Source organism: Vidua macroura, chromosome Z (assembly GCF_024509145.1).
Source record: "Vidua macroura isolate BioBank_ID:100142 chromosome Z, ASM2450914v1, whole genome shotgun sequence".
NCBI classification, from domain to species: domain Eukaryota; kingdom Metazoa; phylum Chordata; class Aves; order Passeriformes; family Viduidae; genus Vidua; species Vidua macroura.
The window spans coordinates 64433795-64460709 of NC_071611.1; the positions used below are offsets into that span (position 1 = coordinate 64433795).

The window sequence follows — 26915 nt, forward strand, 5'->3', positions numbered from 1 at the left end:
TGCTTTCCTTTATATACAGCACACAAAAAATACTATATTTATATAGACTTCATGCTCTAGTGAATACAGTCTGTTATGAGTGCTCTAAAAAGCTTTCATAATAACATCAAATGCAAAGCTTGACTTCTAATGCAACGCATACATCAGAGCTGTGAACTTGCAGAGCTTAAAACTTAAACAAGAACATTGTATCATTTTAGATACAATCTACTGGTAAAATAATTTCTCAGAAGTAGGCTTCTATCCCACAATTCCTAATCAGTGAGCATAACTGTTAAGAGAGCTAGTAACTAAAGATACCATATAAACCCAGAAAACCTTACACTGTGCCACATCAGGGCCAAAAACTATGCATGACTACCAGTTTATATACATGGCAAATAACTGGAAAAGGCAGTTCAATGCACTTTGGTCACTGGGCACACATACGTGCATTGGCATTTTATTTATTTCACTCTGAAGTAAAACTCTCACTTACTGTGCTGTGTTTTATAACATGGAAAAGACCTGGAGAGTAAGTTTTTTCTTCTGAATTGAACTATATCAAAAAACATCTATGCTCTCCAGAAACAGGTAACAGAAAATAATGGAAGTTCTGCGCATGGGACCTGACTGGAATTTGTCAAAACTGAAACCCTGAAGAACAGGTAATAGAGGTGCTAGATTTTCAGCACCAACCTTCCCCCTCAGAGATTTGCTACCAGTTCATTTTAACACCTGCTTTATAATCACTAAATATTTGTGATACATTTGCTTCCTGTTTCAGAGGGGCAACATCACTGAAAGACACAATATTAAAAGTTACTTTTTTTACACTTAGCATATAAAAGCTCTCACCTGTGCTTGTTCTGGAGTTTCGCCTGCAAAGTAAAAGATGTAATGCTCTTCACTAAAGTGCTGAACTACTATCTGAAAACAGTTTGGCCTTAAAAATAAAAAAAACCAACAAAAATTAAGTTTAATTCATCTTCACATATTAACAGACACCTTCACTTGATCTGTGCCAAAACAAAGTTTACACTGAACTAACAGATTTCTCCTGTTTGTCTGTAAGGTGCATTGAATAATTGCATCAATTTTTGTTCACCTACATGTTACCATCACAAATGGAAAGAGGAAGACTTCAAACAAGATTTATCAGATCTTCAAAAACTGCATTTTGGTTTTGAATGTATTGTGTCATTTTAAGAAAAGTACAGTACATGCAGCCTGCTTCAGATATTGACACATTTTTAGAATGGTGTGTACTGAACAGGGATGTATGCTGGCTTATAGCTAAGGCAAAAAACTAGGCATCTCAAAACACTTGTCAACAAGGATTATTCCTAGAGAGTTTAAAAGCAGTGTAAGTTCAGCATTATTCACAATCAGTTAATCATACATGAAGGATTTTTCTTTCAGGAAACAGTATTAACCTAAGGAATCCCCTATAGGAATGTGTCCCACAGCTCTCATGACCAGTAAAATGTGTACTGGATCATACACAAACATTTGAGCATATGTGACACAAACCTCTACAACCTTAAATGCTGCAGAAGTACAGACTTCACTGTACTTCTGAAGAAAGGGCAGAGACAGTTTTTTATCAGCTACTTGAAGTGCAGGAAGAACTCTGTCTCAACTTCAGTTCCTCACTAACAAGCTTCCTAAGCTGCTGCAACCACACATGTCCTCCTACACACCTGTAAGTACCACCCAGCACCCAACTTTACTCCAACCCACAACACAGGATTTCTAAAAAGCTATTTAGGAGAAAGAAACAGAATGTTTATTGATTACAATATATACCAAAGCTTCCTGCCTAGTTGTCAACTACATAGGGAACTTTTTAGTATTTTTTTAAAATAATCTTTATCTCTATCTGTGCTTCTCATTCCAGTAGTTAGATGTTGGAGTTTTTTTTCAAAATTATTATACAGATTTTAAAAACCCACAAACAGACAAAGCAAAGCATCAGTCTTTGTAGATCAAGAAATGCCACTAAGGTTAAACATCTGTCTCTAGTTTTTTCACAAAGTAACTAGAAGTTGACTATATGTAGTTTTTCAATAAATATTAAGATCTGTAGGATAGCCAGAATTTCTAACTTCTATCACTTATTATATAAGTAAATATAGTTATTTCTTCTATAAAGTTCTGTAATATAGGCCAGTGGAGTTGTTTTTGTAACTACCAATGAAAAAATACATAATGCTCTTCTTAATTTCTAGTAATATCTAAAAGACTTCTGATTCTCAACTTTCTTGCTGATAATCGTCCCTTGTGGTCAGCATATTTTGAATATCAAATATTACAGTAAGTGAGATTTGATGTGTAAGTAACCCTGAGTATAGCAATTGTGCAAAAACAATCTCTGAGGACATTTACTTATATGAACTAGTATACTACAAACAAAATACTTGTTTTTAAATAGAAAAACACCTACAGACTTCTAACCAAGTTAGCTTTCAAATACCTACCAAAATAATGTAGAACTTCTAGAATTTAAAAAATCCTTTATCTTATTAACTCTTGGTGCAATAGGATTAAAAAAACCCGATGTCCTACCTGCCAAATAAACTGTCATGTACTCCATAGACAGAACACACACTAAGGTCTATTAGTCCTTTGGGTTTTGTGGCTCGTTTTTCACTTTCAAAATAAATAAGCTGGGCATCATTTCCCTCTAATATAAAGTACAAGTTTTTCCATCTCTTTCCTTTACCTGTACAAGAATCAAGCAAATGGTTACACTACTGTCTAAAACAACAAGTAAATTTTGTAAATTAAGGAAACAGAAGAGGACAGTAAAGCTTCTGTCAAATTCCAAAGAGAAGAACAATATACAGATAATCATGCTTGAGTTATAACATCAGTGTACACATTGAATTTTACACAACATCTGACTAAAACCAGATCCTCTTCACAGGTGCAGGCAGAGTTGCAAAAGATTCTTCAAATATCCTCAGTGCTTTCAACAGCATTAAGCAAGTGCATGTGAGCTGCCCCAATAGTGAGCTCCTCTCAGTGTTATGCCTGTATCTATACAGATTGCAAATAGTGACAGTGTGGACCCCATTCACTAGATTTTTTTTTAAGAAATGTACTCTTGGCATTAGAAAGTTACTCCTAAACTCTGACCATTGATTGCGTTACAATACTTTAAAAGATACAGCTGAAGAACAGAAATGGAAATATTTTATATGCAAACTTAAATCAGAATCAACCTGCAAGCACAACCACATATAAGAATTTGGCTGGTTCCACTTGCTGCAGAGAAAAGTTCTTTGAATTACAACAGATTAGGAGCATTCTGAAACAAATTAATGCTTAAATCAGAGTACCATTTAGAAAAAAACTTTTCAGCCTTTATTTTACACAAATCATCATAAATTCACTGTGGCCTCAAGAAACTAGTAGCAGCATTGTTTTCAAAAACACAAATGTAACACTAATTTATTATACTATGACTTCTAGATGGAAGAGTGATTTTATTGCATTTAGTCCATATACACTATGTGCATCTCTCTACAAAAGAGTACTCCAATTTGCCTCTTTTAGCCTGATTTTTCCAAGTCATTCCCATTTCATTCTTCCTTACTCCATGACATCTCTCTACACCTCTCAGAACAAGCCTTCTCAAAAAATTCTTCCCTTATTCTGTTCAGAAGGTATAGTTTGGGATGGTTTGGGTTTTTTTAATGTCTCTTGTATTAGGCTATATGTAAACTCATACCTTCTTTCTTGCATTTGGTCACTATCCAGATTACCACCTGTAACTTATCCTTCTTGTCATTTGCAGAAATCTTGTTATTGATACCATTTTTCTGTGTCCATTAATGCTGATTTTTCCAAAAAGTAGAAATATAACACTCGGCAAGAGACCAGCTTCCTCAAAACTTCAAAGACTTGTTCAATGGAAATTCTTCAGGGTAATACTGAAGGTTACACTGAAATAAGTCAAGCTGTCAGCTTTTAATGTGCTTATTATATGTTATGCTGTGTCAGCATTAGAACCTTGAAAAGTCACTATATCCTTTATAGGGCAGACCGTGCATTTTAAATTTAAGACTGAAAACATACAACCTGACTTGGAATAACAAAATTAACCAACTGTTCTCTGCAGTGAATGTACAGATGTACACTATTCTAGCTCTCTCAAACCTCTATCAGCTAGAACTTAGTGAGTTCAATATTAAGTACAAGCACTTTATGAAAATTTATTTCATTTCATGATTTTGAATGCTACCTTTGACAAGGATGCCTACTTTTTGTGCTGTGCTGATTTTTTCAGAACTGCCAACCAAAATTTTCATGCCATACATAATTTCATGTATCACATTGTTCTATTCATCTACTACTTAAGGAAAAAGATCTTTCACACTCCTTACACACTTTCTAGAACCTTTTGCCCACTTCAATTTTCCTCTCTCTAGTACCACTAAATTCACAAAATTCAGCTAGAAAGTGCTGATCTCCACTCCCTAGTGACCAACAATAGGGCATGAGGAAATGGAACAAAGTTGATGCAGGGAAATTTCAGATTAGACCTTAGGAAAAAGTTCTTCACTAAGGAGGTGGCTGGTCCTTGGAACAGGGTACACAGGAAATGCTCACGGCCTGTCAGGGTTTAAGGAGCATCTAGATAATGCTCTGAGTCAGGTGGTTTAGTTTTCAGTGGAGCTGCAAGGAGCATGATCTTTATGACTCCCTTCCAATTTAAGATACTATATGATCCTATGATCCTTATCTGCTTTTCCTCTTCCTTTAAAAAAATAAAAGAGGCAAACATAACTCACTTTTTTTCAGAAGATAACCTTTTTTGACAATATTTTTATAAAAAGCATCCTTTGTTTTCCGACGAATTGTATTGTAGATTTCCTTTCCATCCACTGTATCATTGAGCACTTGTTCTTGGTGCTACAAAACATGTCAGAAAAACATACTTTAAGCTCAGAAATTGCCATTAAAAAATGTATCCTATGAAGCTGTGATCTCACTGAATGCTACCAACTCACTACTATTCTCTCATGCATTTTAGTAAAGCATTCATTTTTCATACAATACACATGGCTAGAAATGTACTATAACTCTTTCCATACTTCCCAAACTGAAAGAAAACAAGGGTTTTCAATACAGACCAACTTCTACAAAGTAAATATTTTTCATGTAAAAACAAAAAACATGACCTTTCACTGTGATTTCACTGTGTTAATTTTTTTTTTGAAGATTTATCTAGCTTCTTTGAAGATTTATCTAGCTTCTACTGTCTTCTACCAAAGCTCATAGGCCTGAGATACCATGGATAAACTCTGAAGCAACAAAAATGGTGCACATCATAATTAAAACTGACTTAAAGTGGCACAGTCTCTCATTAATCTTATTAGAACTCACATGTTGTAACTGAGCAAAATTCAGAACAAGAGAAGAAAGGAAGAAATAAGAAACAGAAAAAAGATAAATTCCCACAAAAAATGGTAGTATCTAGAAACGCAAGTAATAAATATGACCAAAACCCAAGCCAGGTCTGACCTTACTAAGTAAGATGATGAACAAAAGCTCTTTAGCTGTAAAAAAAGAAGAAAAGCAAGACTAAAAGTAAGTAAGGACATCACTGAGATTAGAAGAGACATATGAATTGGTTCTTACATAATATTCTACTTTTCTTCCTGTGCATATATCTACAAAAATTATGTTTTTGATCAAAACAACAATAGCAACATGAAAAATAATTTGGTAATACTAACAGGAATTACAGAACCTACAATGGAAGCTATATCCATATGTTATGAAATGATAACATATAATGTAACATATGTAACATAACATGATTATCTGTCAAGAAAATGTCTCTAACGTAAGTGCACAAGGAGTAGTGCACAAAACAAGACATCTAGTGAAAAATACTTTTAAGCAAATATCATGTTATACACATGTTATACACATGAATTCCATCAGATTGACTCTAAAATGATGCAAAACTTCTGAATTCTTTTTCCTCCTCAAGAACAGAGTATGATGCTACATGCAAGGGAGGTAAAGCTGAACATTAACTGCACCACTGAGCACTAAATTTTCAAATAAAGTCACAAGTGCATCGGCTAGGTTAAAAGAATCTGAAGTACTCTCACATGGAAAATGAGTCAATGCAGAGTTTATTAATACAGAAACTGTAAGTTTCGTGTATGTGAAAAGTTAAAATGAAGACTTACTGCCATTATTCAAGAGGAATAATGAAGAAAGTTAGTAATTAAGTTTTCCAAGAAGCAGTCTCAGAATTCCTATTTGATTTCTGACCCATTCACATTACTGAGCACGAGTTAACAGCAGGAAATAATGGGGAAACACCAAGGACACAACCCAATTAGCAGTATAGGAAAGACTGCAATAACGAGAAATATATCTCTTAGTGCAACATAGCAGTTACACCTGTCAATACTTACAGAAAATGAGACGTGAACAGCTGAGTCACTCATTGGAGGACTGGGCTGTGATACTGTTTGCTATGCTAACATACTGGTGTCACAAAGATGGACTTAACTTCTGTCATGGCGTGTTTTGGTTTTGTGACTGAAACGATATTAGTAACATACCAGTGTTCTAGCTCTTGTTGATTAGTACCTGTGTAGCCTCAAGACTTTCTCCATTTCCCACTATGCCCCCTTCCTCAGCAAGGTGGCCTGCTGGACAATATGCTGGGAGCAGAGATACACAGGACAGATGATGACAACTGATCAGAGGCATATTCCCTCTCATGTAACATCATCATCAGCAATAAGCGTGTGTGCACAGGGAGGTCTCAGAGGCATAAGTATACTTGTGAGAGGTGCTGAGTGTTTGCCTTTATATTACCCCTTTCTTTGCTTATAAAACAGTATTCATCTCAATCCAGGAGTTTTTTTTTGCTTTTGCCTCATTCCACAGGAAGAGGGAATGAGCAAACAAAGGTGCAGATCCTTAGCAACTCACCAGAGTCAACCCACCACAGAAAATTACATGTATATTCGTTAAGTGCTTTCCAGAGGGAAAGCAAATTATGCATAACATGGTACTACTCTAAGTTGTTCTGGTACATGTTCAAGAAAGGTGAGCTCACACCAAAACTGGTAGCAGCAAGGCAACTATGAAAACATTACAGAGAGACAGGATCAGCTTCTGTGTGCTTAGACTGGTGAACAGAGAAAATGCTTTCATACTAATAAAAAAGATCCCACAAAGGGGTATGAATTGACTGCAACTCTCTTTAGGGAGGACAGGAAGAGCAAATTTCTGATTTCCATTGAAACAGAAAAGCTTGGGAACAGAAAAAGAAAAGAACAGGTACGTAAATTTTGTAACTAGCTATAAGCTCATGAAAAGCTAAATGTTGTGGTATACTTATTACTGGTGATCTCTTAGAATCAACTTCTACTATGGGGCAAGTGTGCTTCAGAACAAGTGCTGCAGTCCCAGCCCTGCAATCACTCCTGAAGCTTTTCGGTGTGTATAGGTTTCCTGTGACAGGAGAAAAACCCCAGACACAGCAGAGAGAAGAGCAGACTGGTTCCCTTTAATATGTGACTAAATCAAAGCATGAGCCCAGGAAAAGAGCCAGGGGCAGAGGGTGGAAGTCGAACACCTCATAGCATAGACAGAACTTACCATACTTTCTGTAGACTACAAGCCCAGTCTTCAGTAAGTGTATGTATTTGAAGATAAAACAAAAGAAACAGATGAGCTGAAAACATTGAAACTGTTGATGACTGTCTACTGGAGATGATGCTGTTTAACTACCACTCGTATCTCTGCTGTAATTTAGTTCATAAATTGATTTGACAGTGATTCAGTCTGTGACTTCAACATCAAAGGCTCAGAGATTAAATCCTACCTGCATTGGAACAGGATCTTTTAAGTAATATCCTTCAACAATCTGTTCTTTTCTGTAGTGCTCAATGATGTCAGCAATACTGTTCCAATAAAAAAAAGAATATTGAAAAGTTAAACACATTAATTTTTCCACTGTTTGAGAATCTGCTTTTCCATAAAACCACAGAAAACATTCCCACAAAGTTTTTATTAAAATCAAGTGTTAATCTTATTTGAAAGGAATGAGGATTTACTAATAAACTGAAGTCAAGAAAGTTCACAAAACTGTATTCAGAATGTATTAATCCTAAACTCTACAAAATATTTTAATGACTTGCTTAAAATGTCAAATGAGGACGTGGCCCTTTCCACATTCAGGTAGTACATGTGCATTAACTGCTTTCCAAGCAGGCTGAAAAATTGCTGTTTCATTGGCAATGATTTTCCAAGTTCTAGAGTAATTAGCTAAGTGGAATGGGGCATACTCTGAGTGAAGTGCAATCTCTTTCTAGGAGGACAGGAATAGAAAACAGAAAAGGTTTGTAGCAGAGTTTATACAGATTATGACTGGACATCACTGAGCTATCCTTTTAAATACTCATATCAGTAGCACTCCTCTACAGGGAAGCATTCATTCTAGTCTTAAGATTCAGACTGCAATTGCACCTGGAAGGCTCAGGAGAGAATTAGTGACACATACAAGCTGAAATTCAAGGCATTTAAGCTGCTGTAATTTATTTCCGCACTACGGAAATTTAAACTGTAGTAACAGTGCCATCAACAGATATTAATCATTTATATGCAAAATATCCATCTAGAAAAAGAGGTAAGTAATTAAATAGATAAAAATATACTCTGTGATTTCTCTGTTCATGCATACTCAGCTGTGTGTACAAAGATACAAATAAGGCATGTGTGCAACACAGGAACAATAGCTGATACTGTAAAAAAATCTCAAAAACTTCTAAATAAAGCTGTATCAAGGTATCTTGGTTGGCTTTTCTATTTCATTCTGAAGCTATGATCTAGGCAAATTTGATAAAATTACCTTCCCATGAGTACTTTTATTTTTCAGATACGTAAAATGAGATTAATGTTTCTTTCAGTTTTAATGAAATCAAGTAATTAATTTCAATTTTTGCTGAGATGCTGTCTGCATATGCTGTTTTCTATGTAAGAATTTCAACTGTGTCACGCTACAAAAAACAATGACTCAGTCATTATATTTCACAGGTTGAAGAGCTACTACCAACGTTTTCTAATCAATCAAACAGCATTATACAGATTTTCTCACTCATCAAATCAGGAATACCTTGACCTTCAATGCACCATCTCCTTCCTTGATAAAAATGTCATTACGAGTTCCTCAACGTAAGGAGCAGGTGCCTGCAAAATTTCTGCAATTTTGTAATATGGGCTGAGGAATAAACTCAGTTGTATTTAAAAACTCCTTCTATAATTAGAGTAACATAGACTAGGATTCCAAGCCTTGATAGAGCACCTAACAGCTGCCTTCTTCATTATATGTTTGAACTTCCAGCAAATTTACCAACCTCATACACTGAAGAGATTTGAACTGAATATCATTTTAAGAGTGTAGTGATAATTCTCCCAAACATACAACAAAAATAAAGATTATCTTTGACACTAAGGAAGATCTCTGGAAACTGTGTACCAAAATACTAAAAGAAATTCTTAAAGCACTTTGTCATAATTTATTGTTGCTTAACTTTAAAATCTTGTTTTCTGTTCAGCTGTATAGAACGTATAGAATAATCTACACACCAAGTGAATCCAGCACTATATTATAAAGTAATCTTAAGCAATAACAATGTAGTATCTTTCTGAAAGTGTACTATTTAATGCTACAAGCTCATTTGAGACTAATAAGAGTTCTGCTAACTTGATGATTAATTTGACATCACCAAGCGTGGTGGGGCTCCTGGCCTATCATCCTCCTCCTAAGCCACGCAACTAGAAATCGGCATTTACCTTCATGAAAGGTTGACCCTGCAGCTAGCCTAGTTTTCCATATGGATGGCTGGAGGCCAGACTGATTAATGAAGAAGGTATTCAAGTAGCCTGGGTGTGAAATGGGCATAGGTTCATACGGACCCAATTATTTAGCCTCACAGCATCATGTCATATGAAAAAGTCCACTGAACTTAGTGAGGAGACCTTGACATTTTCTCAGACACACCAGCTGCTGAATCTCTATCCACTCAGAAGTGACAGAAATTCTCTACTGGGGTAAGAATGCCCTGGTTCTAGGTGAGCAGGACTGGAAAAATGCTGATTTTTTAAAGGCAGGCAATGACCTCTGTTTAAGGAGGAAAAGTGAATTTTCACTACTGAAAAATCTTCCAGATACAACAACTCTAAAAAAATACTATCAAAGATGGAGGTGTACTGATAGTTTCCCCATAAAAGGGGAAACACCTCATTATTTCTCTTTCTGTTTTGTACAAGTTACTATTTTTTTGCACCAATGGCAAAAGAAATACATCTTTTGTTTGTTCACTCTAAATGAACTGATCAGTATTTTTGCTCCAAGAATCATGCACATATTTCAATGTAATTTAGTAACTTTTTCCAACAACAAAAGCATTTTTCCCCTTTCTTGTAAATACCCATTTCTATTATTTGAAAACTCTATTGATTGTCTCAGATAAAATCAGCATTTTTATTTTTCCCTTTTCAAACAGACAAGAACGCATGTAGAAGCTTCCAAGATCCTTCATCCACATTATCCATTCAAACCACAATCTACAGAGTGAAGCAACTGGTTGGCAGAATAAGCACAAAAACTTCAAGAGAAACAAGTTACACTTAGGCTATTTAAGCTGTAAGAATCTGCTGAGTTAGAAGTAACTACTATGGAAATTAGGGAAAATATTTAGTATAAAGGAAACTACAGTCTTAAAATTATAGTAGTAAATAACTATCAGGAGCAAGTTATACAAGCACAAAATATGCGTAATTCCTTTTGCCACAAGAACTCACCTATTATAGTATCTGCCTCCCATCATAAACTGATTGTTTGATGTTGGACATATTTTAAAACGCTGAATATTTTCACTGGTCCGGAAATAAAGTGAATAATCACCAGGGGTATTATCTGAAGGCCTCACAAGGAAACTGCACACCTGACCAACTGAGAAGACATCATAACAGTGTTATTTTTCTTAGTGATATATAAACCCTTAGAAATCTATTTCTACATAAACTAAAAAGAACTGCACACTTCAAGAAATACAAACCCCATAAAGGTAAATTCCAGTAGTGATCTCAAACTAGAAGAATTAGTACTAAACCACCAAAATTAATGAAAAATGGTTCAGCTGTAGCCTGCAACCTTGCCACATCTTTGCCATCTCTTTAAAACAGGATACAAAAAAAGTTTGATAACATTTTCAAATCTCTGTTCCAGTATTTAAAGTAGGGTCTTAAAAAATATGGGTCAGAAGTACTGTTTTCATTTAAAAAAATATTTGCTTTAAGAAAGTGAAATAACTGATTCCACATATAACAATTTAAAAATTAATTAAATCAAAAATTATTAGATTAACTTTACTTGAGAACATACTCAGTACTGATAGCCATGAAAGTTTTCTTCCAATGTAGTATTCTACTGAGGTAGCACACAGAGAGATTGGGGAATCTGAAACACTCATTTATGTTTAGACATAAAAGGAAGTTTTGCCACAGTTTAATATTAACAGGATCACTTTGTGCCATTTCACTATCACTGTATTTCACACCAGAAATACACATACCTGTCATCAGCAAATTATAAGCTTCTTGTTTGGAGATCTTCCCATGGAACCATCTTAACAAAGACGAAGAGAAAAATTAGAAAGCAAGACTACCAGCTCTCTTTTTTGGTTGTGCTAACACCTAAGGCTCTGGCACCTATGAATTAATCTTTATTTAAAAAGACCCAGTATATACAGACGAGACAAACAATGTCTATGCTACTTAATGATTCTCGCCTCCCAACAACACGAAAAGACTAACACTAATAGGTATATAAATAAATTACTTTCAATAAAACACTTGGAGCTGATGTTCAAATACAAGCAAGTTCAGAGATTGATATTAATATTCCAAAAAGTAGATAATTTGATAGGCATTATTTGATGCACTAGCAATGTACTAGAATCATGAAATCAGAAGCTAAAACAAGAAGTTATACACAGAAAACCTCAAACTCAGATTTCCCAGAGCTATGGAAACAAAAGCTAACTTTGTTAGATTAATGAATATAAACTGCTTTGATCTCACACCTTATACTTTCCCAGAGTCTTGTGTCAGAGTAGTACCCCACAAAAGTTCACAACCTCTACCTAGTTTTGGCATGATATTTACCGTATTTATTTCTTGTTCAGAAAAGCTTGACATGCTACAGCTTAATAATCTGCATTTAAAGGAAAGCTAAAGATAACAATGCTTTTGTAAGAAAAGACCCCGTTTTCTGGCTTTCTTTCTATACTGCCTTCAGATATTAATATGGATTCCTCTGAAAGGTAAACAACAGCTGAAGACAGAATCAAAGCTCCACACATCTCCTACAAGCTACTTTCCGAATGTGAAATTTCCACATTTGAAGACATCCATACTGCCAAACTGACTAGCAGAACACAGTAAACCAAATAAACCACTGAAATGCCTCCTTCTGCCACCAGCCTCTTGGAAAGTGGGTAACAGCAAAAAAATAGCAAGCACAAATATGACAAACAAATGAGGACATCAGATAAGTCATCAAGGCACTTGACATTTTTCACAACTATCTGCCACTCATCTTCACTTGCGAATATAATCTATTAACAGACTGATATATCAACACACTGCTGATTATAAGCTGTATTCAATTTTTAAAAAAATTTTAAGTATTTAAGCAAATAGAAGGAAATAGTCCTGTGACTTTTTCTTCAAACTTTAAGTGTTATAAGAATCACAGAATCGTAAGAACACAGAATATTTTGCATTGGAAAATACCTTTAAGATCATCACGTCCAATCCTCAACACAGCACTGCCAAGGCCATCACTAAACCAATGTTCCCAAGTGCCATATCTACACGCCTTCTAAATCCCTCCAGAGATGGTAATTGTACCACTGCCCTGGGCAGCCTGTTTCAGGGCTTGACAACTCTTTCAGTGAAGGCATCTTCCCTAATATCCAATCTAATCCTCCCTTGGTGCAACTTGAGCGAGCTTCCTCTTGTCCTATAACTTGTTACCTGGGAGAAGAGACCTCTTCTGGCTACAACCTCCTTTCTGGCATCTGTAGAGAGCAATGAGATTCTCCCTGAGCCTCCTTTTCTTCAAGTTGAGCCCCACCAGCTCCCTCATCAGACTTGTGCTCCAGATCTTTCCCCTGCTCTGTTTCTCTTCTCTGGACTCAATACAGCACCTCAGTATCTTTCTTGCCATGAGAGCCCAAAACTGAACCTAGAAATCAAGGTGTGGCATCAAAAATCTCTGAGTACAGGGGAACAGTTACTGCCCTCTACCTGGTGGCCACATTATTGCTGACCAAAGCCAGAATGCCACTGGCTTTCTTGGTCTCCTGGGCCCACACTGGCTAATATTCAGCCACTGTTGACCAGCACTTCAGGTCCTTTCTGCTGAGCAGCTTTTTCCAGCCACTGCCTCAGCCTGCAGCACTGCAGGGGTTGTTGTGAACCACAGGCAGAAACCATCACTTGGCCTTGTGAGATCTCATACCATTGACCTTACTGATCCAGCTTCTCCAGATTCCTCTCCAGAGCACTCCTACCCTGCAGAAGATCTATGTTCTCACCCATGAATCAGAGACAGTGTTCTAACAGTACTTTGGTACAGTATTTAGAGTTGTTATCTCCAAGGCAACTGTGTTCAAGAAATACTCCGTTGTGCATATTTTGGCTGAAAGTGATCACACACGGCCTCATCTAAGATTTTAGCACTGCAATACCCATTAGCAACAGACACACCTATTACTAGTTCTAACTACTTATAGTATTTTTTCACATTAATTATCCCTGCAACTGCAGCAGCTAGTATATAAAGAAGTCTTGAGATTAAAAATAAATAGTTTTGGTCACTTTCTCAAGAACTTAGAAATCTCACAGTGGAACTTGACAAACAGTTATGAATGCTTTCGTACAACAAAACAAAAATCCTTACATTTTGCCTTCATGGGGATCTTCTTCTCTTCCCTATGAGAAAATTAGCATATTAAGTGAGTGACAACAGTACAACTCAATTTTTAAAAAAATGTCGTAAGTTAAGACCTTCTGTAGAAAAAAAAATGACACTTCAATATCTGAGGCATTTTTTACCTAAAGGGCTTACTGCAGCTCTATGAAAAGCATTCCTCTTCATTCATTAGGTGAAAATTCACCAAAATTTTCTTTCTGATGATTACTTCATTAATAATCCAAATCCTTTAGAGGTAATACCTTTTTAGAAAGTTTCAACCTTCTCAGCCTTCCTAACATTAAATTACCACTGACCTATCAGTCTACAGATCAACAGTCTAGTACTGCCACTTCAGTTTAGCTATTCACATCCTGACACAGGTCATCTATGAGAAGCATCTCAAGTAACATTGCTATTAGCAAAACATACATAGTGTGTAAGAAGATATTACAAAAAAATCTATTCTTTTCTTCTCACCAATAAATTTTTAACCCAAATTCCATCCTAGAATAAAGAGAAAGATCTACCACAATGCAAAATTACATTCTGTTGAGTTAGTGAACATTTCATGGCAACTGCAAGAAAGAAATGCAATGTAATGATTGTCTGAGTCCAGAACATCCCTTTGGCTGCTCTGGACGTCTCGAGACCCTGGCAGGGGGCTCAGGGACCTTGGCAACAAGTCAAAAACACCAGTGACTTCAATTTTAGCCCATGGGAGAGGTTGCCAACCTTATATGAGGAATTACAAGCCAGAAGGATTCGAGTAGTGTAACAAGGGAATTGACACAGGGTGAAAAAGTAGAATTTTGGGGGTTTTTAGAATGTAATTCAGGGATACAAAATGGAAGAATCTGGGTGTGCCCTAGCCTTTTCTTCCTTCTTCTTGTCCTCCATGTCTCGGTGTGATAGTGACACTTTTCTATTGGTCTAGGATAGGGACACACTGTCCAACATAGATTTTAGGTATTGATATGGGAACTGTAAACATGGTACACATAATTTTGAGTATATAACGTGGGAGATGCCCGGGGCTCAGGGCAGACTGCCATGGCTTCTGTACTAGGTGGACCTTGGCAGGTCAGAGAGAAACTATTTTAGATAAGAAGAAATAAACCTTGAAAACTCAGCTTCACGCCTTCCAGACCTTTCCTTTGGCTGCCAGGCTAGGGAAAAAGGATTTTCACACTGTTGGGGGTCTTGCCAACCCAACCCCAACAAATGATTCTTCGCCAGGACAGTAGATTTTAGGGAAATGCCTAGTAAATTTACAGTACCATTCATTTGCACTTATCTTTAGACAACACATGAATAAACATTTTTTGATAGCAAACTAGGCTTAAAGGTTTTAGTTTTTTTAGTACTACTAGATGAATTTACTAGGTTCAGAAAAGTACATAACAAGGAAACAATTAAATGTCACTAGTTTTTGCTCAATATTATTTTATAAAAAAATCCCATTCATTTAAGAAACCTGAATACAAAAATTACTTACCACTTCTTCTACCAAGTCTTCCACAATAAGACCTTGTTCATCTGTCCGTAGGTTTGTAACCCACATCCAGCCATCTTCCAATTCATTATGGACAATAAACATGTCTCCTTTAAGGAAACTGAAGAGGGTTACAGATTTAAATCAGAGATACAATCATAATATAAAGTTTAATGAACACAATGAATTCTTGAGTATAATTTCCATAAAATATTTGGGAAAACCTATTTGTAAAAAATGTAGGAACTGATATTCCAAGCACATGTGTATTGTTGCTCACAGTTAAGTGGCTACTATATACAAATTTCCATATTTTTGATTTATTTTTAATATCTAATATATACTTCAGTGCTGTGAACTTCAAACTGTGCTAATGTAGAAAACAAAAATAACACAGCAATATTAAAATACAGTAATTTTGTTCTTTTATCAAGAGAGATCAAATATGCAACACCAGTAAAATAACCCTTAGTAGTCTATATGAAAATTATATTCCTTTCATTGAAAAATTACCTTGCATAATGTAAGTTGTGGAATACCTATTCATTATATTCTCACATATGAAGACAAGTGATGCAAAAAGAATACAAAGCAGCTGCCAGAGATGCCATGCAATTAGCTACAAGTGTAAGAAGCATTAACTTTCGGGATCAGAGAATCACAGAATCAAATAGGTTGGAAATTACCTCTCAGATTATTGAGTCCAACCTGCTACCAAATACCACATGTCAACCAGACAATGGCATTAAGTGCAACATCCAGTCTTTCCGTAAACACCTTCTGAGACAGTGATTCCACCACCTCCATGGACAGCATTTCAATATCTAATCACCCTTTCTGTGCAAAATTTTCCCCTAAGGACCAACCTAAAGCTGCCCTGTAGACTAAAGAGGAATTTAAGATTATGTCCTCTCATCCTGTCACTGGCTGCCTGGCAGAAGAGACTGAACCCTACCTGGCTACATGCTTCTTTTCGGGAGTTGTAGAGAGCAATGAGATGTTTGGCCCTTGAGACTCCTTTTCTCAAGGCTGAAGCCCTGCAGCTGCTCCTAATAGGACTTGTACTTCAGACACTTTACCAGTTCCATTATCCTTCTCTGGACACACTCCAGGACCTCAATGTCTTTCCTGAATTGAATGGCCCACTGGTGTGGCCTCACCAGTGTTGAGCACAGGGAAAGAATAACTTTCTTAGTCCTACTGCCTATACCACTGCTGATCCAAGTCAGGATGCCATTGACTCTCTTGGCCACCTGGGCACAGCTGGCTCATCTTCAGCCAGCTGCTGACCAACACCACCAGGTCCATTTCCATTGGGCAGCTTTCTAGCTCTGCAGAGAGTTTATTGTGGCCAAAATGCAGGACCCAGAACCTGGCCCAAAGGAGTTTACATTTCTGGAAGACTAGTGTAAGTTACTCCTTAAATGTTAAGAACACAAACTCAGGTCACATGAAAAATTTTTCACTGCAGTACAGAATTTTTAATCATGTTTCATGATGCATCAAGGTACAGGAAAAATAATAAAGAGTGAAGCTCATTAACTACCACTTCAATTCAAAATTTCATACCAAATGTCTATGGTGTGGCTCTCATTTGAAGTAGTCTAACAGTAAAAAGAAACCGCAACAAATCACTATCGAAAACAAAGAATAAATTCAACTGCTATTCAGCTTTAACAGGTGACAAACAACAAGAGCACCCTCCATCACTGTACAGATACTGCATGAAAGACATGTTGAAATTAACTCAGTAATACTTCAAATATAAGAAATATTTACCATGATATTAAAATTTTAAGTCAATATTCTTTGAAATACATAATTTCTTCAGGAGCATATTAATTCAATCTAGAACAAAATGAGAATTCTGGTCTCAGCTATGCCACAAACGGAACTATTTTAGCCATACAGACCTCAAAACCCAAATACCAACTTTGCTTTTCAGCTCTATCCTAAAAGAGGAAGAAAAGGTTTAATTGCCTACAATTCTTGTTATGATAGCAAACAATAAAATGCGATTTCCTCTTAAGCTGACAGGTGCAATAAGGCACGTAAAGGATTCTTTTTTTGTTGTTGTTCTCACACATAGTAGGAAGCCTTAGTCCCAATGTGCCATTAGAGACCCCCTTCCAAGTCCTATCACCTTAGTAAAACAGATACTTACAAAAACAAATATCCTCATATCATCCTTTAAAGGACCAGACTGGACTGTGAGTCTTGAAATAAATTTCCATCCAAATGAGGGTATAAAGCTCTCATACCTTTCTCTACATTTTAAGATAATAATCCTAAATGTAAGAAAATTCCCAATTCAACTGGTGTATTACACTAGCTTATGAAATCTGTCTCTTATAGAGATTAGAAATCACCACAAACCACTTTCAAATCCTCTTATTTTTTTCATCTGAAAAAAAATTACCTCAAGAAAGCAGTATCAATCCCAGGTAACCAGAAAATGGTCTTCTATTGACCAACTCACTTCTTCCATCCTTAAATTTGTAAATAGTCAAGGCCCACTTTCTCTTTCTAGTGATCTGCATTGTTTCCCTCAGCTACACATCGAATAGTTCCATGGCAGTTCAGAAAAAGGCCTAGCTCATTTCTTTCACATACTCAGATAAGGCATTTCCATACAGAATTCTTTGACAAAAAGATGTATCCTTTTGGTAAAAATCTAGGGCTTTATAAAACATATTTCAAAATTATAACATTACTAATTTTAATTCTATGTATACCTTCCATTCAATTAATACAAACAAATATAGTAAGAACACAATGTCTTATTCTTATTTCCAACCAAAGAACAGAGAGATATCATCTGTTACTCTAACTGTGTCAAGTTTAAGATGCAACTGGAAAATAATTGCATATGAACACCTACCTAAATTATTACTATTAATAAATACTCTTGAGAATTTCACAACTACTACTGCTACTCAAACATACCTTATTTCATCAGTTTCTGGCACTTTGGTGTAAGGTAGAATTGCTCGAACTCTCCTTCTGTCTTCCACAGGCTACAGTTTAAAAAAGAGCAATGTTTTTTTCTCTATACTCTGTACTGTATATTCTATATTGTAGAATCTTTCTCCCCAGCCTTATGCTATTCTGAGGCAAAGAACACCACTTATATCCACCTTGCCAGTTTTATATTTCCAAAGCTCAAAACCACTGTCAGCTAGAAACATGTAATTTGTTGACTAAGAGCACTTACTTTATTTTTTTTTTTCACTTAGAGCAGAAGTAATGTCCATAATTTCAACATTCAGAAACATCTTTATTCAGGTTTTGAGTTTTGTTACACGGGATATTTAGCAGTGTTTTTTTTTTTTCATTTTAATTACTTCTGTTGTTTTAAGGATGGGCATTTGAAAGAAACCTTGGTTATCTTCAGGATGTATATTTGAAACTATTGTTAGATATCCAAAATGTGGCAGAACAATGAAAGTTCTTTATTACAAGAACTCAATATTGTCTTCTTTTTCACTGTCTACTTAAAATGATGTTACTACATTGTGCAATAACTGCAATACCTCTATCTTCCTCATTATGTATTTTTATTAAATAGCAAATTTTTTTATCATTACTTTGTATCAGTAAAAATGCATTTTTATTCTCCTTACATTTCCACGTATGCCTATACAAAACAACAGGAAACTTTCTCAAATTTCTTTCCCAAAGAAAATTCTAAATCGTGATTAAAGTTACAAACATCTTAGTAAGTTAGTCTTCAGGAATTTTTACTTGCCTCTGGAGGTGCTACTGGAAATAAGAGCTTTTCCCCTTTCAGCAAGCAGGACACATGACTGTAATAACCAATAAGGTCTGAGAGTGAAGCAAAGCGACGCCCACCAATGTAATAGTCTCCACACATGGCAATAATCCTGTTAATAAAAAAACACAGAAGCTTGACATTAGAAAAAATTTTGCTACCAATTTTTTTTGAAGAAAAGGAGATTAGGATCATGTTTAATTTTTAAAATATTGCCTGTATTCAGCAAAATGCAGTATTACAGACTTTCTGTAAACATATAAATAAACTTAATGAATATTTTATAAAAAATATTAATACATATATTTTATGAGCCACCAGTTTTTTATCTAAAGAATGTGCCGATTCTCAGAAAAAGACAGGGCATTTGTCAGGACTAAATGAAATTTTAAAAAATTGTAAGTGTGAACATCCTGGAAAACTGAAATAATGCACTACTACACAACAGCATTATTACTTGTATCATGCATAACATACACCTCTTATAACAGGCATAAACTGAACAAAGTAGCAAAGTAGCAAATTACTACACTTCAAGACTATACAATGCAGAAAACAAACAACATCGAAAATTAGTCATTTTGTTACAATTAGTTTAGCATCCATATTAAAGTTAAGAAATTACTTTGGAATAATCAAAGTTATCTCCTGAAACTCAATTTAAAAATTTGATATCTAATGGGAAAAAGCTCACACAACCATTTCAGCAATTTAACAAAACAAAGACTTCTTACAAAAACTGTTTATTTTTTTCTTTAACATTTGTGTATTTTCTTAAAGATTAGATTTTTTGATGCTTAATTTGAATTAAACTGTTTCTCCCAAGAAGTAATGTAAAATGCACATAACGATGAATCTTCAGATATTAAATCCAAGTTCATAAGCATACAGCACTGCAACCAGAATCAGAAAACAATGCTCAGGACATATGCTGAAAGCTGTTTCCAGCAAATCTTTCAACTACTATACATATAATCTATTGGTGTTTTTTGCTTTGGGATTTTTTGGTGGCTTTGTTTGTTTGGGGTTTTTTTGTTTGTTTGGGGGGGGGGGGGGGGTTTGTTTGTTGTGGTTGGGGTTTTTTTCCCCTCAAAATTAAGGAAGCTACCAGATGTGCTACCACTTTAACTGTGCTAAGTACTATGATTACTATGGAATCAGACACAAAACAATCTCCTTCACTGACTGAATGAAACCTGCATGGTGCTTTAAGTTTATTCAAACCACTTTAGGCAAGCTTCTCTATCCCAGATATTTTTGGTTTCCTCACACTTCGGTTCTTCAACCTACAAAGCAATTTTAAAGTAGCATGATTTAAAACAATCAAACACAAGTAAAAACCTGTACAATGAAAGCATTAAGAGTCAAAAAAAACTGCACTGTAATACAATTATTGTTCACTTTATTGTGTTCTGAAACAAAAAGTAGATAGATCACAGTATTCAAAATAAAACACTTAATTCTCACCTAAAATGATTGACATTTGTTTTACTAAGGAATGAAAGCACAAATGAACCTGGTCTCCGATCACTCTCTCGAATAAGGTAACTTCCAGGTTTTCCTGCTTGTCGAAGTCGCTCTTCTGCAATTGTTCTGTCAAGTTTTCCATGATACCACCTGAAAAAAGAGTAACAATGGGTGTGCTTAGAACTTAAGGGCTTCATTTACTTTCACAAAATAGACACGTGAAAGGAAGAAAATCTTTCAGTCAAAACCCATATAAGTCCAAAACTTTGTCTATCACAGTGTTACAAGTTCAACCTCCTAGTTTATTTATTTCCAATAAACAGTATTTTCAACACGGCAGAGTTTTTCTGATAACCTACTTTTCCCAAGGAACAACCCTAAGAGGCAGAGGCTCTACACATATCATCAGTTTTTATCTCCTTCATAATTTGTTTACTTAAAAAAAACAAAAACTGAGGTGACTGACCTGACTTGGAATACTATTGTATTTTAAGCCTACAATGGTGTCAGCTCAGGCTGGGTATTTCAAAAGCACAAACAGAGAAGTGAATTCTATCAGACTGTTCCTCAGCTGAAAGAAATGCTGCTGCAGCAAAGTCAGTAAAGAACTGGACAGCAGTCACCAGGCCACCATCCAGCCCCAAAATCACCTTTCCTAATCACAATGTGCACTCCGTCAATCGAAGTGAGTGCTGATGCATGGCAAAAATCACAGACTGCAAGATATGATAAAGGAAATCTTCAATCTACTGCTGCCATTCAAGCATTCAATCACTTACCTCAGTTTATTTATACAGCCTTTGTCAGAACACTTGTTCTACTTCATATGATCAAGTATAACTTTTTTTTCCAAGAAAAAGTGATGGAGAGCAGTTTTCAAGACAGCTATTGCTCTCATTACCTTCACCAAGCCACAGTATGTTCCAGAGCTATATATTGCAATAATTCATTAGCTCCTCCACCTAATTTTGCTTGATTAAACCTCTAATTTTTACACTCAGAAATTGTGAACTTCAAAATAGCCAGTGTTTTAGACAATTAAAATCCTTCACCATTTCAGCTCATATACTCTCAAGGTCTGGATAGCGAGGTGACCCCAAGAGTGTAAAAGTCCTTGCTTCCCAGCCTGCGCAGCCAAAGAAGAAGTCTGAATGCGTAGGGTCGGCTTCTCAAGGTTGTTTATTTTCTCTTATCTATAACATTCTTTCTCTGACCTGCTAAACTCTGTCTAGCAAGTCGGCCATGGTACTCTGTATGCCCTCTAGGGCAGTGTTTACATTTTATACTAGAAACTACACGCACTATGTTTACAATAATGTGACAATATCTATTATTTATGTTGGACAGTGTGTCTCTACCTTAAACCAACAGAAAAGTGTCACCATCACACCAAGACATGGAGGGCAAGAAGAAGTCCCCTTGAACCCCATTCTAAAAATTCTACTTTTTCACCCTGTGTTAATTCAACTACCACGCTACTCAAACCCTTGTGGCTTGCAATTCCTCATACAAAGTTGGCAGTTTTTTCCATGGGCTAAAATCTAAGCCACGGGTGTTTTTGACTTTGTGCCAAGGTCTCTGAGCCCCCTGCCAGGGTCTCAAGACAGCCAGGTCAGCCAGAGGGATGTCCTGGGTTCCCACAATATACCATTTAGTTCTAACAGTTCACAGACTGTTTTGTAAGATTCACACACATGCAATTTCAAAGACATGTAAATGGTCTCTTAAACTAATATATGCAAAACTATCAAATTTTTCACAGTCTACAGCTTCAAAAAAAAAAAAATTAAAAAGCTGAGCTGTTGATAAAATCTGAACAAAAGCTTTTTTTTTCTTACAAAATGGGAAAAAAAGCTTTGAGAGCTTTTGTCAGAACAAAACCTTGATAAACCAAACCAAAAAACACCATTTCACCAGTAGGAGCAGCACAAGCATAGATACTGTTTAACTGTTTAAAACTGGGTGCTTGCTAGTATTGCTCCCCTTTGCTTCTCTTCCTCACCCTGATCAAAACAAGTTAAACCAGTAGAAGCACTGTTGTGTCTGTACAACATTTAAGACTTGAAACTGCTGCAGGCCTAGTTCTGTTAGCAAGAGCCTGTGTCATTCCATTCCAGAGCAAAGCAGCTTCATGAACAGAAACTGTCATTCAAAGACAGTCCACAAAGAAGTGGTCACACCTTCCCGACAAGGAGGGTCTTTTAGTAAAGGAAGCAAAATGACAGTTCATTTTCAAGTAAGTAGGATGAAATATTCTGTGTGTCAGTGTGCACAGCACAGCTGAAACCTGAGCAAGTTTGTTCCCAACACGTCAAAACTGGGCATTGCTTTCCTGGATAGACTGACTTTCATGAAGTACATAACTCCTCAGAGACCTAAGAAACTTCCCTGATGAAGAAACCAACATTCCATTTCATGAAATCTATTTTAGACTAATAACAGGTTCACTGAGCTTTTATTTGTTCCTATTTATCATGCACTTGAGGAAAATAATCTTATTTCTATTGAGAGACATACTGCATTAAAATGCCAAATTTAAAGAAAGGCACAATTTCAAAATGAAGAAGTGGGAGTCTTAATAAGAATGCAAATTACAAAAAAAAAAAAAAAAACAGAATAAACCTTAATAAGAAAGGCAGGATCATATGCATATAAAAGAATTTTTCTGTAAGGGACCAGGATTTCTAACAACAATAGCACAAATTTAGGAGCCCCAATTCTCAGTCCAGGAGCTTCAAACAAAAAAGACACCCTCCTTGCTGGTGATGGCAATATATATATTGGTATATCCCACATATTGGAGATTACATTCTCTAATACTAAACAGATTATATTTTGTCCCATTCAACACTTTTATATCAAGTGTACCAGAAGACACTTATTACCTGGTAAAGCATTTAAGGAAAGGTTTGTTTTCTGAAATAAAAATATTAAGTTAACTTCTGAGTGCAATTAAATTCAGTGTCACTGAGCCCATATATAAAATGTTAACTTCTGATGACAAAAAAAATCTATATTTTACAGCTCACTCTGCATTAATGTAATGTACCACATTACTCCATAGTACTAGCTGCAGAAATAAATATTAACAGTAAATTTAATACAAATGACAGCACAGCAGTCAATACTGAGCAACGGTAAGAGAAAACAGCTCAAGTGATATCCTCAGGAAACCTCTTGTAGATTTCACACATCTTTAAAAAATATAGAATACACACTTAAGTGCAAACTTGCATAATACCTTTAGAATATGCAAAATGGTTGTCAAGACATAACTGCATTTTTTCAGAGAGCAGAGTTTCAGCAATACATAAAACCAGTTTATTCATGTAATATTCAATCTAGGAGTACTGAAAGACAACACAGTCAGAATCAATGTCTTATAACCCATACTGCTATCACCAGTTTTCAGTATTATAGAAAGATACATTCTGCAACTTCCCATCATAATTTTCAAGGATACTGACAGCAAACAGTAAACACTGTTTTACCAAACTGCATTATTCAATCTCATTTAAGGATATTGACTAATCTAATGAGCACTAATGAAAGATTTTAAGATCTCTTATGCTGTATTACAAAGGAAGATCATCCAGTAGTCAGTGCTATCCAAAGAAAGTACAACACAAATGAGTAAACTACAGAGCTAGCCATACTCCTAATTTCATCAGAGAATAGAGCACAGAACACTCTGAAGGATATAAACACATTACCATCATTTCTGAAATGAAATAAAGTTACCCCCAGATCCTTTGTTTTTAAGCTCCAATCAGGTAGTTGTGTGAAGTCTGAGTATTTCTGCAAATATAAATAACAAGAAACTATCTCTCCCTCTGAGTTTTCTATATCAAGATTTACAACTTAAATATTTTGCAATCAAAACAGTTTCAAGTTTGTTTTCAGTCCAAAGCAATGGCAACCATAGAGAATCTCAATGGATGCAAACGGAATTGCTATGCAAGGTGTACCTTAAGTCTCATGAAAGGAATTAAAGTTTGAATGGGAAGGTATCACATTAAAAACCTGCCTAGCTTTTCATAAATAACTTGCCAAATGACTGTAACTTAGAAGTGCTTACACTCAAAACTCTAACTCACTACTACTTAGATGTACATCCTCCATCATTGCCACAAGGTCCCTATAATTTCTCATCAGTCACCTCTGCTTGTTTGCCTAATCCTACATAGGAACACTTCTGTATTTCTAACATTACCTTTGCATTTTTTTAAATGCTGACAACCCACTCCTTTCATTGTGCTTTGAATAAACATAATTCGGTGACATTCTGAATCAGAGCTAGTAGTTTAACAATGCAGTTGCTGTTATAACATGCATTGAAAGAGAGTAAGTAGCCTTGCAAGCATATGTTATGAAATTATTTAACTATAAAATGTCCTATCAATTACAGATCGCAATTCAGGTATTTTTTTCTGTGACTGCCTGTTTAACTTGCCTGCTTTAAGAAAATTGTGTAGTTGTTCTTTATTTTGCTTCTAAGAGAATACCAGTAGAAGGCTTCCAAGTTTCAGAAAACTGTCAAAACTATGCATGAAAATACTCCCGTTTGCCAGTTTATTTCAAAAGCAGCATGTTCAAAACTCCAATCCTAGCTATCACAATTACAGCATGCAGACAGAACAAAGACACAACATCACAATGAGCCTGTGTACCCACACAAGCAAGGTGTGCAAAAGAATGGTGCCTATAGTACCACCACACTGAGTGGCTGACAACCATATTTCAAGTCATGAACCTCATGGAATGAGCTGCACTGCAGTCAGAGCTGTGACCTCTGGTGCACACACAAACAAGAGATCCCTGTATTTTCCCATGCTTCACGTAAGATGCTGGGTAGTCACACCAGCCCCATTAGGCCCAGCCAACCCTTCCTACTGTGAGGAGGGATGCATTTAGCAAGTTCACAGTATAGCTATACAGCTTCTGGCCCCCAACACAGCCCCAACAGCAGAAGGCTCATGCAAGGAACAAGCCATTCACAAAGAGGCAGTAGATGGTGAATTTAGTATACGGAAGGAGGCAGCTGCCATTACATATGGAAGCATGTCACATTGTACAACCAAATCTTTATTTACATATTTCCTTTTTACATGTGGGAAAAGCAAGTGTGAAGTTTTGCTGCTCTACTAAAGGATTCTGCTCTTACAGTACGCTGCAATTTTTACTTAGGCACACAGTAGGTAAGGGAAAAGAGAATGCAAGATTATCCTGAAGGGGAGTAAAAGTGAGTTTCAGCAACTTAGTACAAATATAGATGTTGATAACAGGTGTAAAGTTCTCTATTTCCATCTAGAAAAAGCTATGGTGAACAGGAAAAAAAGTATTTAAATCCCCCATCCACTTCACTCAAGGCTCTTCTCAGCTATACCACGGTACTTCAAGAAAACCTGTAGTAACAATGGAGAACTTGTAGGAATCATGCTCAGAGCTCCTCTACTATGACTTCAGACTCTGCTTTAGTGCCTTTGACACATTAGAGATTCTTGTTACCACCTCAGACCATGAGCCCTGTTTCAATTAGCGGCAAAAGAGAGCAATGATTACTTTGAACTGGGAAAATCCTCAGTATCAAAAGATACAGTAAAATCTCAAGGTGTTTCATGAAGACAGACAAGAATTACATAAGAAAATATCCTGAATTATTTTTGTCTTCTTATTCTATTAACATCAACCATCCTCCACTCAAGCCTTCCATGTGGAGATTGTCTTGAGGGGTGGATCATGGTGATGGGGATATCCCACAGCCATTTGTGCCAGGAATTGTCACTGTTTCCCCCCAGTTCCCCCATGGCTCAGGGGATACCACAAGAGGTGTAAACTCAGCTTGAGATCCTGTAGGGTGTGGAATCAGGACTGCCACTTCCCTTCAGCAGCCAAGGAGAGGGGCCACATGGAGTGTGGCTGACCTATGATATTGGTTTTCAGCAGTGCAACCAAAACCTGCCTGCTTGCTTCCCTCATTCCTTGCTGCAAGGGAGCCCAGAGCCAACACCTGGGTGCTGCCAGAGGCCATGGCCATCATCACCTGGGAAGGTCCCACTCTTGTATCCCAGTGCTCCTGCTAGCCACAAGACCACGACTGCACCCTTCCCTGCCTCACTGGAGCCCGCTAGCACCCTCTGCCGGCTGCAAGGCAGTCACTGCAGCTGTGGCCTCAC

General features: G+C 36.3%; 1 protein-coding gene across 1 annotated transcript in view; it reads right to left on the reverse strand.

Annotated features, from left to right (window-relative positions):
* The window catches only part of RASA1 (RAS p21 protein activator 1), a 53552-nt gene that overhangs the window by 17775 nt on the left and 8862 nt on the right, over nucleotides 1–26915 (reverse strand). The window contains exons 2-12 of the mRNA XM_054004307.1: nucleotides 20740–20889; nucleotides 19249–19384; nucleotides 18447–18517; nucleotides 15504–15621; nucleotides 13994–14025; nucleotides 11601–11653; nucleotides 10828–10978; nucleotides 7847–7925; nucleotides 4779–4899; nucleotides 2548–2704; nucleotides 838–925 (exon numbers count right to left, since the gene is read on the reverse strand). Of these exons, the coding sequence (XP_053860282.1) occupies nucleotides 838–925; nucleotides 2548–2704; nucleotides 4779–4899; nucleotides 7847–7925; nucleotides 10828–10978; nucleotides 11601–11653; nucleotides 13994–14025; nucleotides 15504–15621; nucleotides 18447–18517; nucleotides 19249–19384; nucleotides 20740–20889 (1156 nt within the window). The remainder of the gene's footprint in view (nucleotides 1–837; nucleotides 926–2547; nucleotides 2705–4778; nucleotides 4900–7846; nucleotides 7926–10827; nucleotides 10979–11600; nucleotides 11654–13993; nucleotides 14026–15503; nucleotides 15622–18446; nucleotides 18518–19248; nucleotides 19385–20739; nucleotides 20890–26915) is intronic.